The sequence below is a fragment of the Penicillium antarcticum genome, assembly GCF_028974205.1.
Source record: "Penicillium antarcticum strain IBT 31339 chromosome Unknown utg000009l_segment0_segment0, whole genome shotgun sequence".
Taxonomy (NCBI): Eukaryota; Fungi; Ascomycota; class Eurotiomycetes; order Eurotiales; family Aspergillaceae; genus Penicillium; species Penicillium antarcticum.
The window spans coordinates 3,727,778-3,742,912 of NW_026695307.1; the positions used below are offsets into that span (position 1 = coordinate 3,727,778).

Sequence of the window (15,135 nt, forward strand, 5' to 3'; positions counted from 1 at the left end):
TAGAAACATTGATTCATGCAGTAAGAGGGCAGGGACACAGGAAGCAATACAATAAGGACCGAGTGAGATTAGAACCTAAATAAGCATAAAGAGTAAAACCATGGAATGGAAAAGTGAAAGAAAATAGGCGATGTAGGGATGAAACCTGCATTTTTTATGAAGAGTCGGATCGAACACAAACAAACCTCCTCTCATTAGATCCAGTGGTAAAGTTTCTGGGATATGTTCCAAGTCAGCCTCATTTGAAAACTGCAACTTTGTAAAAGACTGTGACATATGGTCTCTACAGATATGAACCAGTATTGCCCAAAAAGTACATCAATAACTCGACGAGTGGGCTACGTATAAAACAGGGTATCCACGCATTTACTACCACATCATCTAGACCAACCTAAAAGACAGACTCACAGTTTCCGATTCCAATACGAGTCACTTATAAGCCATATATGCCCAATCCGATAAAATCACACCAACAGCAGCACCCTGCTCACCATTAGCCCACGGTAATCCCGATATAGCATATACGGAGTCTTACCAATGACAAGTCCGCACCAGCAGCTACAGAAATATCAAGAACAGGCTGAGTCTTGCGGTAACCCGTAGTCATTAGCGGCCAAGTCCTGTTATGTTCCCAACTCTCCTTCACACAAGCCACCGTCCGATCCCCATCCACAACATCAAACCGCGGAATGCTATTACCATGCCTCTCCACAACCAAATTGACCTGTTTGTTCTCTTGATCTTTCGTCTCCAGGGCAGCTTGGTTTTCAAATGACATACCAAAGTCATTGATCCCATACTTCAACGAGTACTTCACAGCTGCATTGGCTACGGTGGCTTCGTTGCTGCCGGGTAGGGTGACAAACCACTTATGTGCGAACCTGGCCTTTTCGTGGATTTCGAATAAGGGTAGACCGGATGAGTCGCGGATTTCTCGACATGAGCGATCGCTATACTTCTTGCCTGTCACTGTGAACTTTGTTGAGTCGTTGTAGTCGTCAATGATCTTGAATCGGACAGCCGATTGGGCTCCGCCTTGTGGTTTAAGCAGGAGATGTGTGTCGGTAGTTGCGATGTGTTCTTTGCGGAGGGCTATCTGGCGCTGTGGTATTCTAAAGGGTTTGCGATCTCGTGGCCATGATACGGATTGTACCCATGAATTTGATTGTGTGGTGAACATGTTGAGATGAAGTGGGAGGTTGATGTTGAGCAAGACTTCTGGAGCGACAGAGCGCTATATAGTGTAGCTTTTGAGTCACTTGGTGACATCATCAACAGTGGCATTGTCGTACTAGGGTGACGCTAAATACTGTGATCTTCAGGGCATGCGCAAGGGACTCCACCCTATGCTAAAACCGAGTTGGTAAGTATAAGCCATGGAAGGCCACCAGCCCCCAGATCTGCCTTGAAGTAGCTTCATTAATCTCTGGATCTCTTTGATTTGGTCTCAGTACTAGAAAATGGCCCCCAAACTCAGCCCCTGCCGTGCCGATCACTGAAACGGGGCAAAATTTTATTTGACTGAAGTGGAGAATCGATATAAATACTGGCCCCCACTGTGTTTCTCTTTGCTGATATCTCATTCAAGTATGGGCTAATGTAGTCCTCTGTAGGTCGCACACTTGATAACACCATGTCAGATATCATATCTTGAAGACGACCATAGACCTTTGGGCAGAGCCCTCTAGGCAGACTCCAAACCAAAATCAGAAATACCGAATCAAACCTAAACATCTCACCCAAGATCATCCGTTTCCGTCGTGGGAATAGACTTCGTTGCAGTAGTGAAGCCTCATCCCCCAGAGCCTCGGCATCAAATTAATACGGAACCATTATTATCACCCCTGCCAGACTGCGATTATCGACCTGTCATGAGACAACATCATCCAAAACATACGAGAGAAAGATAATGAATTAACACAGATCTTATCACTCTGCGAGCCAGGACATAAGGTGGTGATCTCGAACACAACCCCTTCATACAGTATATTTGGCTGTCAGCATTCAGCATTCACGTGGGTCTCCGGCTTCCTTTCACTGCAAATGAACACAACAGTGGTATATTCATTGAGAATACCAATGAAATTCAAGCGGCATATATGAAAATATTGGACAGTATTCAACTTGCTCTGTGGAGGGAAGCCCTAATTGACATACAGAATGAGACGAGGCGCAACCACTTGACTTCCTCCATTCTTCTTCAGTTCGCGCCAGATCTGCCAAACAAGACCAGATTTCTCGTTCCACTCTGGTCGGTTCATCCTGGAAGCACCAGTGGCCTGTATCTAGTAGGGTGATCATTCTCAATCCCTTCAGAAAAAGCGGAGCGAGTCCATCCAGTATTTTGAGAGAGACATACTCTTCCAGACCCCATATCAAGATGGCTGGTACATTGAAAATCATCTGTGAGGTGTCGACTTCTTCGCCGTAGGGGGCTGAGGGAATTTACTATTGTAGTACTTGAGAATGCCATGTATAGGATGGTCTGCCAGATACTGTTGAACATCTCGCTTGCGTTCGGGGTTTCGAATGTAGCAAACAATGAGTTCCTCATTTTGAGGTCTCAGGCTGATAGTGGAAATATGGTAAAGTACATTCCGGCTTTTTCTTGTTGACCCGTGTCGAATTTGACTAGATTATAGAATGTCGGTATCATATGTGGGTTGATGAGAATGAGGCCAGTAACCCGCTCTGGATAGAACAAGGAGAATACCTGGATCAAAGCACCACCAATACCATGGCCTCAGATGATTTCGTTTTAGGTTTTGAATGATCAAGGATATCAAAAATATCTCCACAATCACTTTCAAATCGTATGCGTCGGGCATCTTCAAGGATATCTCTCAGTAAAAACTATTGAAAGTAGGATACACAAAACTGTAACTCTTGCCAAACTCTCCCGTTATGGGTAGAAAAGACAAACCATCATCCGCAAACGTGTATTGGAGGACCAGTAATGGCCCCTTGCCGCATGCTCGGAACTGAACATTGACACCATGGTTGTTCACGAAGCCTTCGTGCAACGATGCCATCATGTCAATAGCAATCAATAATTGAGTGAATTTCAAACAAAATTTTGAAATAACTAGTCCAGCAAACCTGGAACAAAAGACTACAGCTATAAATGCCCCTATCCCCCAAATTACAGACACCCCCACTATCTTCAATCTACTGCCCAATAGCGTGCCCACTGACTTTCCTCTGAGACTTACAAATAAATTCTGCTTAAAATCCGGATTTAAAATCCACAATGTATAGTAACGCAAGAGCCTTACATTTGTACAGTTACGTCACCATGTAGAGCTTATATTGTTAATGATCACTTATCAACTACTGGTATATAGGGGGCAGCCAAAGAGATAATTGAAAAGAATGCGAAAAGACTTATTTCCGTCTTCCGAAATAACAATAGCCAAGCCATCTTCAATTCAATTACCACGATACCAAAGTCAACAATGTCGTTCATTCCGAACGGTCACTTTCCCCCCATCAACCCATCGACTTCCAACAATGCGTCAAGCGAAGAACGGTGCACCGCGATTGACTTTTTCAACCGCCATAACTTTATATTTGAGGAGTGGGACCACGAGAAAATCATCTCAACATTTCTCCCCCAAGCCGATGTATACCACAGCCACGGGACCATCCGCGGCCACGAAGAGATAAGACGTTTCTTCGAGGAGAGCTATGAGTTCTTTATTCACGGGATCACGCGCAGCGCCACAAACCATGTCGTTGACCGTGACGAAGAGAGTGGCGTGGTAGTCAGATACCACGAAACTCTCATCAGATATGGCTGGAAGGGAGATGATGCGAGTAATGTTTCTGGTCATGATACTATCAGAACTGATGGACTTCCTGCAGTATGGTGGACTGGCCCAATGACTGATCGCTTAAGAATGACTGCCGATGGCTGGAAGATATTCGAGCGTTATCTTGGAGCTCCCATCAGAAACCAGGCTCTCGATCCCCCAAACACAGCCTGACTGATAGATTATGTGAAAATTTTGAATACAAGAGATCGATTCTTTAGATTAAGATAACACTTTTATACAACACGTAGTCGGCATTCAAATAGAGAGCAAAAAAAAAAAAAAAAAAAAAAAAGAAAAAAACATACAACAGTAAGGATTCGCTAGTGGTCACCCACCTAACTACTAACTTACCGGCGTGTGGCTTAAGTACGGCTGAGCGGACGGGAAGCCCTGTTCTCCACACCCTGTGGTCGTATGTACTTATCGTAGTATTCAAGAGGAATATATAGATTGAATATGGTGGCCGCTTTGTTGTCGCGCGACTAGGACTGAGAAGGGTGAGTGCGCAATAGACAGAGCAAGAATAGAACATAATTGGGCCACGAGCGCCTATCTGAGACTGCTAGTCTCTCAATGTCTGCGCACAGCCTCTCGCGGAATAGTACGATCGCATATCATCCGTCTCTTAGCGTAGAACCTGATTCTACTCACTGCAACGGCCATGACTCCCGCGCTCCCCTTTATGATATTGTCCGCCTATCTATTTCCCTAGGCAATAGGCTTCAACCATTATGGAAAACCATGTGATATTGCAATAAATGTGTTGGTTCTTGCTTAAAGTACAAGAAACATGTCATCATTGCAGATGACAGGCTTTGCGTTGAACATATTGGTCTATCCCTTCATGAATTTTTTTGGTTGCATAGCCCACGCTGAGAGCTCTTTCAACTTCGATAATGGATTTTTAGGGTACCGTCATATGGGCCATCATGCCGGTGGCAAAGGGAGTTCAAACGTCTCTTTACTTGTCGGACTTCAGTAATCTCGATATCAATAGGGCTCTAGTAGCCTTGTTCGGACGAAAACTAAAGACGATCCGTAAGAGATGACTGCACGAGAACACCAGTGCTGGAACAATTATTTCGAAATTGTAAACCTATAGCCGCCTTCAACCGGATGCGAGGTGAACAACTCCCACTCGTTAAGCTGCCATACTCCAGCGACGACATTACCGAAGCAATGAACACCGAGAAGCATGCCGCTATGTAGGTTACGGAAGTCAAAGCGCTTTTAGTGTACTTCAACTTTCCACTTTTGCATATTGCTATTTTCCCACGGGCATATTCTCACTTCCCTCCCGACTGCCGTAACTATACATCCCTGGCTCACAGAGGACAACTAGCTGGATGTCTTCAATCCGTATATACGGTGGAAATTCGCAAGGAACCTCGTCTTCCACCGTCGTGAGCTCGATTTTCGGTCCGTCGACAAAACAGTTCTTCTAAGGCATTCCAACCTTCGTATGCTGAATGATGGGAGACCAGCGAATAGGCTGAGAACTGAAAGTCGTCATATAAACATAGGGAAATAGATAGAAATGTTTAATTGATCCTCCAAATTTATGGACAGTGGTTGCAACTCAAAAGATACACGCAATCAAGCTTGGCTACGATAAGCAGCACTAGACTTGTGTATCTCCGCTTCCACCGTCTTCTGAAACGCCAAGAGAAATCCTCTATACTTCACAAACACATCCTATCTTGCCAAAGCATTGGACTATATCGCCTTATTAAATTTGACTACATTAAACAGCCCTATATGTAGCAGCTTTTTGGGGAAGTATATCGAGAACTCTCGCAACATTCCTGCAACTCCCTTTCCGTGGATCAATGCTCTGATATCACATAGATTAAAACGGACCTCATGCGATGAAATCAAAGGCCACCTACCACTGATAGTGATACCAATCTCGGCTGGATTATATATAATAGCCCCCAGGGACATTTGAGAGGTACCTAATACTGCACGCTGATTGCTAACACGGATTATATATTCACTCGATCAAATCATCCTCGCCAAACGTAGACGTTTAAAGCTACGTAGTTATGTATATAAAATTCATTATTCGCACAGCTCAAAATCTAGCCTAAACAGCGTTTTTGGCAGTACCTTTGCATCTCTCCCAGACACCTAAGCGCATATTTCTCTCCAGGGCCAGCATCCTCTGCCCAAAACTTGGAATGAATACCACCATCTAGGTCAATTTGGTTTGGCGAGTTAAGATACCATGAAAAGAGCAGCCTTGTCCACGGCATAGGTCCATCTAATCGATGGATATAGTTGAGAAGGTCTTGCTCAGGCAATCTATGTCCAAACAATTCGGGGTGGGCGAAAATCGCAAAGTAATAATCATATATCTCTTTTGACGGTGAAAACAACATACAGCCGACGTTGAAATATGACTTCTCGCGCTAGGGGTCCAGATATGGATACTCGTGGTCTCTCTCGGCAGATTCTGGCGTAGCGGCAAACATAAAATTCCGAGGAAGGGCGGATATTTCCCTTTCGGTGTCGGTTCGAGTTGCATTAGGGTCAATCGTATTCAAACGAGTACTGTCGTCATCGAAAATTGCATCAAGTGACCTTGTGATAACCATATCGGTATCCATCAAGAAGACCTTTTTGTAGGGCATAACTTCATAATCAAACACCCGTAGTTTCGTGAGCACTTGAGCGTAGCGAGGTTCGCCGATCGAGAAGGCATGGTCCACTTCCTCGATCTCGATCACACTTGCCCCGTCCGCTTGGAGCCGTATTCGCTTACTTTGCCTAACATCTTTTGTCACCAGAATCACCACCGGGGCTGGCGTTTTCAGCTTAGTTGTAGGTGAGTGAAGGAGTTGATAAACAAGCGTTCGTGCGCCCATATAGTACCAATCGGCCTTGTCACTGTCATCATCTCTTGCATGGTAGTCTGCCCTAAGGAATAGCTATAGCATGGGGACTTCGAGGTGGGCTTTGCGGAGGAGTTGTGGTCGGAGATGAAGTTGTAGTGACGCTCGGCGCATCAATTGGAATATCAGGACTGCTCGGCGGTTGAATTGAAGCATTAGGACGGTCATAATAGAGAATCACGTTGGAGGGTGGTTGGTGGACATTATTGAGCAAAGTTAGAAAATAGAGACAAAAGCTAGTGGCAAGCAGCGGGATGAATAATTTCCTCGCCTGTGTCGGACTGGTAAAGTTCATGGCCCGCTCCATCCTAAGAGTTTGGGATGAGAGGACCGTTTAAGGCTCGGTCGCGGGTGACCATTACTTTTGTATTTTCCTTGGTTATGTTTTTGGGGCACTGTAGGTGAGTAGGGTCTCGCGCTAAGTGGGTGGAAACCGCCCCATTCGTTGTGGTGATGCTGATCTTAGGACTTTCACGTATGTAGCACGCTGTAGCGTGGACCCACGCATGTGTACGGCAGAAATTTCGGCTGTTGTGACCGTTTCTTTTCAAAAGCGTACGCTATTTTCTTATGTATCAAGATACGTAATGACAAGTATAGCAACAGTTATCCCCCAAAGGATTGAGCCCCTAAACACAACGTGAGAGCCACTTCTCCGGCAACTCCGTTGAGTGGGGAATTGTAATTCTACAAACAAACTGAAAGCCAGAATTTGCGTCTGAGGTGATCTAGAGACTATATCATCAGATAAAAAGCGGGCTACTACACTAACAGCAAGAATAGCAAGGATGATATTCGCACTTGTTGCGGCGTTTGATCTCGATCTTCGACAACGAGATGCTGTCACTGCTTTCTTGAATAGCAGGCTCGACAATGACGTATATACTAGAATGCTGGAAGAGTTTGGATCCTCTGGCAAGTGCTGGAAACTCCGAAAGGCGCTTTATGGGTTGAGGATATCACCTCGATTGTGACAGCAAGAAGCAGCCGGAGTTCTCACCAGATTAGGACTCCGTCAAGTGCCAGACTTTCCTTTCGCGGTCATTGTTCACTATTGCGCCGTCTTCAGAGCTCACACAAGCACAGTCTAAACGATATAGGGCCAAGGCTTACCACTTCAAAGCTTCATCTTATTCGTGATATAATAGAGAAATAGTCCTTCACTACATCTAAAATAGCCATTGAAGCTGAATGCAGCAAGCTTACAATCACAGAAACCTTCGACAATATGGAAGTATATATACAACTCAAACGCTAATAGGCCGTAAACGAACTGTGACACTGTTGATGATAGAGGCTTTTTGTGATCACCTATTGGAGAAGCCCGGTCTCTACCTTGATAAAATAGCTATCTTCCTCTGGAATAAATTCTAGACCGTAGTCACAACCTCCAGTATTAGACGAGCACTTGTCGCTAAACGTTGGCCTAAAAAGACCGCTCGACAACACGCAAGGGAGCAGAATACGTGAATATTATCTGCACGATCTATTGGACTTTCGATTATATCACCTAGTATAGATTGATGAATCTGGATATAATAAGAGGGTTGGCTTAGATAGACTGGCTAGGCACCACTTGGCAGGGCTTCCTTGCAAATAACATAGTTCCACCGCGACTAGCGATGTTAGATACTACCCGCGCGTATTCCTAAGATACAATCCTCCTCTCGCGCGCCTTCCGTGGCTCTACGGATACCACTATATTTGAGAGCTTTATAGCTTAGCTACTCTAGTATTGCGGAAGATAGCCGGAGCCTAGATCTGTCCTCGTGATAGACAATATATTATTCCACTATTCAGAGAGACTCGTATAAATGTATGCGGAGGCTGGTGATGCAGACGCTGTTGGATCAAGGTGCCGAGATCAACGCCCAGGGTGGACACTACGGCAACGCAGTCCAAGCCGCATCATATAACGGCCATAAGGAGGTTGTGCACATGCTACTAGATCGAGGTGCTGATATCAACGCTCAAGGTGGAGAGCATAATAGTTCGTTTCAAGCTGCATCATATAGGGGCCATAAAGAGGTGGTGCAGATGCTACTAGGTCGAGGTGCCAGTTGCGATGCTAGATAAGAATGGAGCACCTGGTTCTAAGAATTCAAACTCAAATATCTATTGATACTGGAGAGCCTACCATTACCACTGCTACCCTATTCCTACGGGTACAAACTTCTATGCTGGTAATAAGACGTTTTATAGATTTTCAGCCTAGGACATGCCCGCTGAAAGTCTCAACAGTATATGCTGCTATGGAAGGAAGTGTAGAGTGAAAGATTTGAGATACAATAACGCCACCAAATAAAATTACGTCTTACCACAACTGAGGTATCACTGAAGCAGTGCGTAAACACTTTATCCTGGTGCATGCCACGATGACATTCTTCTTCAATCATGCTTTGTGTATATTTGCGCTAAATCATTTCAACGTTGAGAATAGGATGCTAGGAATGTCCAGGAGCACTGGCCTCATTTGCTCCACTGCATCAATGCACCGTTCAAGATAGTTATCAAATCCTTGATTCGCATTGTTTTCGTAAGACTGCCGATGCCACCGAATGAAAGCCTTTAGCTTAGCAAAGAATTCTTCTATAGGGTTTAGGTCTGGTGAGTACGATGGTAATTAACCCAGCTTTGATGTAGGAGCTTTGGTTCTGATGAAAAGCCATAGATTAGACTGAATCCTGATGATTGCGCGTTCACTAAAGCCAGCAACTTCAGCTATCTGGGAAGTGGTTACTTCACCAGTGCTTATCATATCGCGAATGAAATCGAGCATAAGTTTGCCGGGTTGGGACCCATGGTTCGTTGCAGCATTAGTGTGAGTTGTTGGCCGTTAACGAGGATGTTTGGGTGTCATCAAAGCGTTGGGTGTGGGCAGCGAGGAAGATTTTCGAGCGTTATCTTGAAGCTCCTTTCAGAAATAAGTGTGAGAGGGTAAGCCAGTAGGTAAGAGGGTCCATTCACTAAGACACTAAACTGGAGAGAAGAAGAAGAGGAGGGGAGGCGCGGAGCTATCTGAGAGACTAAATCAACCTCCGCCAGCCAATCACAATCCTTCCACGTGATAATATCACGTGATCGGTCACATTGTCAAGTTACATCGTTATATTACCCCCTCGTAAGATATCGTCTAGTCCCTAGACGCCGTAGCAACTTTATTGTCATCCTTATAGTCTTCGAGATATTTATCTTCTAGTGCTGCCTTCGTCCACACTATCAATCTTATTTAGACCTTGACATTTCCCATGGGACTTAGTCCCATGGGAGTTCCTACAGAGGTCTAGTCCCGTGGACCCACTCCCATGGGAGTAAAAAAAAAAATTGGTCCCGCCATGGGAATTCCCGTGGGACTCCCATGGGACTAACAAAATTTCCCATCTATACATTATTTTCATAATAATAATGGATAAATTGCTGAGTTATTATAATAAAATACGGTAATTTAAAGGTGTTTTAGCGAGTATTGAGACTAACAAATATTTATTACTTTTGATATATTTTAACCATAGTTTTGTGATTATTTAGTATATCTTTAATTTAGAAAAAAGCTATTGTAAATAAAATACCGTTCGGAACCGCCAAGAAATGCATTATTTATACAAGTCACGAGATAGCTAATGTTTGCATTGTTTACAGTCCCATGGGAATTCCCATAACTCCCATGGGAGTTCCCACGGGGGTCTAGTCCCGCCATGGGAATTTCCCATAGATGTTTAGTCCCATGGACCCACTCCCATGGGACCAAAATTAGTCCCACGGGAATTCCCATGGACAGTCCCATGGGAGGCGTCCCATGGGAAATGTCAAGGTCTAATCTTATTGGTGGTCTAGGCCGGTTAGGGTAAGCGTTGTGGAATTCGATCAACTTTTGCGGCGTATTCTTGAAATTTCCTATATAATACTAAGCCCGATCTTTATCGTAGCCGATCTATTTTACCTTATATTGAAGCTTGCCGTAATAGGTCCTTAACGCGAGGATCTCTTTAACTTCCTATTCTTATAACTCCTTAATAATCTCTAGCGATAGCGGATCGAGGATCTAACTAGTTTATAGAGGTGTCTTACTAGCTAATTAGAGCTTGCTAGGATTGAAAATCGGATACACTTTGATATTATCGGGGAGCTTTAGGCGATACGTATATCCGATCTTTTCTATGATTTTATACGGGCCGCTTACTAAGTCTACTAGCTTCCTATTAGGTCGTCCTATTTGCTAATTCTTTGTTGTAACAAGGACTTAGTCGCCGACTATAAAATCCACTTCTCGCCGGTGCTTATCGGCTTGCTTCTTCTAACTATCCTAGGCCTTTAAGGCCTACTCGCGTGCTATTTTCTAAATCTCCTATAATCTACTAGCTTATTCTTAAGTATCGTAGGTTTTAGGTGTTGTGATAGAATCTAAGGGTTACTAGTCGAATAATATACAAGGTTTATACCCTCTTTTAACAAAGAATAGAGATAGCTTTGTTATACTTTGTAGTAGTATAGCGGTAGCTAAATTAGTTATAGCAAGTAATTCGGACTAGTTATCTTAGTAGTGATTCACGAATAGTCTTAACCTCTAGGCTATATACTAGTTTACAATTAGACCTTGACATTTCCCATGGGACGTCCGCCATGGGACTGTCCATGGGACTCCCATGGGAGTGGGTCTAATCCCATGGGAGTGGGTCCAGTGGCTCCACTCCCACCATGGGAATTCCCATGGTGGGACTAAACCTCCGTGGGAATTCCCATGGGACTTATGGGAATTCCCATGGGACTGTAAACAATGCAAACATTGACTGGCTCGTGACTAACATAAATTATGCATTTCTTAGCAGTATTTATCAGTATTTCAATTACTTAGCTTAGTCTTAAGAAACAGAGTATCAAGAGTTTAGAGTAATGTTCATTTTATCACTATGCTACTAATACGAAATAAAGTCATTATGCTCTCGCCTTGGTCGCTTCTGACCTTGGTATCTTGTTTCTATCCGCACCTATATATCACTTTCTACTGGCATTGGAAGTGCTTAGTCCTCTATAGTATCCTCAATACTAGAGAGAGAAATAGTACTCTTCCGTCTCTTTCTAAGGACGCGTTGACTTATGATTTGAACCGTTAATTGAGACTAGGTATCGCTTATTGGCTCTTCCTCGTCGTCACTGATCGTAGTCATGGTTTCTAATAGAAGCTCTGCCTCTATGTTCTCCTTAGTGGCCTGTTTCTCTTCCCGAGTATAGGCTCTTTCCCCTAAACTGATATCTTTATGCTGTATCTCGAAGTTCGAGATATAACGAAACATCATTAGATCCTAGATAGTGGAGGCGTGAAGGGAGCCACGTCGGTAATAGCATATATCACGGGCGGAGTTAAAAAGGCGCTCAACACCAGCGCCGGTTGCAGGAATTGAGAAAACATCCCGTGCTAGACTAGCAAGCGTAGGAAACCGACGTTCGGCAGAGCGCCAATAGCTACATAGGTTAAGGTCTCTCTGTCGTCCTATATAAAAAAAGGTTAGACTAAGTAAACTGAAAAATCATAGAAGTGGCTATTTATACCTATGTTTAGATACTCATCAAGCTTAGATTTAAAGCTAGAGCAGAAGGACTCTTCCCGTAGAGCTTGATTATCGTTGAACAGAACACCAAAGTGAGTTACGGGCCGATTTAGAGTCTTAGGGAGAGAGGGTAAGGTAGACTATTGTTGATATCTTATAAGATACCGCTATAGAGATTCTCGATATGTCCGGCGCTATTCGTAATCGTTGTTAGTCTAATCCTTTTCCGAGAAGAAGTCTAGCTTGTGTTCTAGTGCAAGAATCGTCCTAATCGCGAAAAGATGCCCGTGAACTTGTTCCGTCTTGTTATAGTAGACAGATAACTTCTCTTTTCCTACACAAAGTGCCTGAATCATAGCTTTTTTCTAAGCCACCCTCTTCCGTTGAAGCTAACGAATTGACTTCTCGAAATGCTTAAAGAGTACGTTGTATACCTTGAAAACATTGTGGATTGTGACATCCTTGATCTACGATAGACCTATTGTCTACTTATAGAATGGCTATGTGATCTAGAGAAGGTAATCGACCTATCGCTATTCTTCATGATCTAGTTTGAAGCGAGGCTGGTTATGCTCGATATAGTATCTATCGAAGATCAATATAAGACGTTTTGCCCGTCTTAATATTAGGAAGGTCGAATTCTAGCGAGTGCGAATATCTTGTATTGGAGTAAGCTTCGGTTCTTCTACTTAAAGGTTGAGGAAGGTATCGCGGCGTTAAGGACTAGCATTAATGAAGATCGCTAGGCCACGAATCTAAGTAAAATACGTTAGAAATTTGTAAAAAGAGAAATACTAGGATATACCTTTGATAGTGTGAAGGAAACCCCTTGCTGTTCCTATCTAGCGCGGAGTACCTACTCCTAATCTTCTGACCACTACCGGTCGGTAGTCTCATTCTTCGGGTCTAGTTTTATAGAACCTAGAAGGTCACGTAGACTGAGTTAAATCATATGCGCGAGACAAGGAATCCGGACGATCGGCAATTAGTCGGGAAGTTCAAGGGAGTTGATCGATTGTTAGATACTCTCAACTATAGAAGTGTTGTTAGAGGCATTATTAGTGGTCACTACTAATACTCGATCAACAATACCATGCTTCTAGAGTAATAGAAACACCGTAGCACCAAGATTGACACCGGAGTGTGTCCCATAAAGCGGCTCAAATCCTAGAAGAACTTCACAGAATTTCTAGTCATAATCAAGAAAATACCTAGTAATAGCTATAAAGGCCTATTAAAATAGCGAAGTCTAACAATCAAGCGCAATCGAGATCTTTGCACCTTCGGGTAGCGCCGATAGAACCTTTTCTTATTCCTCCTTCACTATTATCTAAAGCCGACGTCGTATAGTCTTAGGAGAAAGTAAAGCTAGCATAGAATTAGATAGCTAGGCTTCGGCGATTAGGTCTTAGAAATCACGGTGCGCGAGAAATTGGAATAGGAGCGAGGATTTAGCAATTAACGTGACTTATAGACGATTCCACCGATCGATATCGAATGCCCTTTTTGAAGATTGGGTATGTTGAGCCTGTTAGTAGAGTTAAACCGTTAGTATTACTTCGAAATTGGTAGGCAAGAGGTATTGATACCGCTAATTCTAACGATTCATGAATATTTCTTTGCTTCGAATTTATTAAAGAAGACTGTTGACACTTGCCTGCTTTGATATAACGCTTCATAGAATTGGTTCTATTCGAGGTCCACTAAGGGTGAGGAAGTGCCTACCCACACTTCCGGCATAAAACCATTGGCTCGCCAGAAGTGTGGTAGGCGACTTGGTCAAAATGATCCTAAGCGTTCGAGGTACGCTTCGCTTCCTAGCGAAGTAGGTACGGTGTCTCCCCTATCTATGTTTGTATCCACTATTAAATAAAATGGTCTTTATTTATTTCGGTTCGGATTATCCAGATTTTCTTATTCGGGGGGCTAGCGCGTTCAAGAGTGAGAGGAGCAATAGTAGGGGTAGCGAATTCAGAATTTAGTAAAGAGGTAGTTGTTTGCTGGCTATCGAAGGTTTCGAAGAAAAGGGTTTGATTATCTAAGAGGAGTGAGGAGAAATTAGGTATATCACTTGGGATCTATAAGGAAGTGCCGGCGTCAGAAAACCGACTTGATTGAGATATATTGACTTTAGTATTAGAATAGGAAGGAGAAGGTCTTACTAAGTAAAGTCTATATAGGCGTGATAGGAGGTACAATGTTAGGAAGAGAGGGGTATTAAAAGATATATCATAAAATAAACAGTAGCCCTATAATAGATGGTGGTATAATTGGCAGGCTCGATAGGAATTCCTATTTTAGTCCTATAGGAATTCCTATAGGACTAATTACCCCCGTCGGAAAAGACTTCCGGTGAATAGGTAGTAAGAGTTTATAGAAATGCTTTGACTATAGAAGACGTTAAAGAGCCTAGGTACTGAATATAAAAGGAAAGAAGGGAGGAAGTAACCTAATAATCTAATAGACGATAATGTTACTTTAAGAACAATTATACTAGATGCTTATAAAAGCTTGAATCCTCCGACCTAGGTCAAACGAAGGCCTCAGATATATATATATATCAGTGGTGGGACCACTGTATATAAACGTTACACCTTTATTAATTGCCTCACTTTCTGACTTATCTCAGAAAGAGAGGCTCTAGACAGCAAGATTCAATCGCAGATTTTCAGACTTAAGTCAGAATACAAGGTCCCTTCTATAGTGAAAGTGAAATTGTTATGATCGAGCTAGTGGCCCCTTAATTTTCAATTTTTTTTTGTTAATTTACAACTTTTAATACTAGTCTATCCATATCACCTATCATTCATATCCTAGAAAAAGAAAACGATCGAGTCTTCGGACCAAGAATCAGTGTCGTAGGAACCTTCAAAAGACGAC

The 15,135-nt window shown here is 43.2% G+C and overlaps 4 protein-coding genes across 4 annotated transcripts; 2 read left to right on the forward strand and 2 right to left on the reverse strand.

Annotated features, from left to right (window-relative positions):
- Positions 1 to 429: 429 nt before the first annotated feature.
- On the reverse strand, positions 430 to 1,180 carry N7508_009789 (uncharacterized protein; the record flags this gene model as incomplete). The annotated part of the gene is made up of 2 exons (XM_058467852.1): positions 430 to 483; positions 536 to 1,180. The coding sequence occupies 2 exons, from the start codon at positions 1,178 to 1,180 to the stop codon at positions 430 to 432; spliced, it is 699 nt and encodes a 232-aa protein (XP_058315698.1).
- Positions 1,181 to 3,455: 2,275 nt separating this feature from the next.
- N7508_009790 (uncharacterized protein) lies at positions 3,456 to 3,986 on the forward strand (the record flags this gene model as incomplete). Its single annotated transcript, XM_058467853.1, has 1 exon — positions 3,456 to 3,986. The coding sequence occupies one exon, from the start codon at positions 3,456 to 3,458 to the stop codon at positions 3,984 to 3,986; it is 531 nt and encodes a 176-aa protein (XP_058315699.1).
- Positions 3,987 to 4,744: 758 nt separating this feature from the next.
- Positions 4,745 to 5,024, forward strand: N7508_009791 (uncharacterized protein; the record flags this gene model as incomplete). Its single annotated transcript, XM_058467854.1, has 2 exons — positions 4,745 to 4,853; positions 4,918 to 5,024. 2 exons carry the CDS (start codon positions 4,745 to 4,747, stop codon positions 5,022 to 5,024), a joined length of 216 nt encoding a protein of 71 aa, XP_058315700.1.
- A 1,202-nt stretch (positions 5,025 to 6,226) lies between these two features.
- N7508_009792 (putative glycosyl transferase family 8 family) lies at positions 6,227 to 6,913 on the reverse strand (the record flags this gene model as incomplete). Its single annotated transcript, XM_058467855.1, has 2 exons — positions 6,227 to 6,734; positions 6,891 to 6,913. 2 exons carry the CDS (start codon positions 6,911 to 6,913, stop codon positions 6,227 to 6,229), a joined length of 531 nt encoding a protein of 176 aa, XP_058315701.1.
- Between the last annotated feature and the right edge of the window lie 8,222 nt (positions 6,914 to 15,135).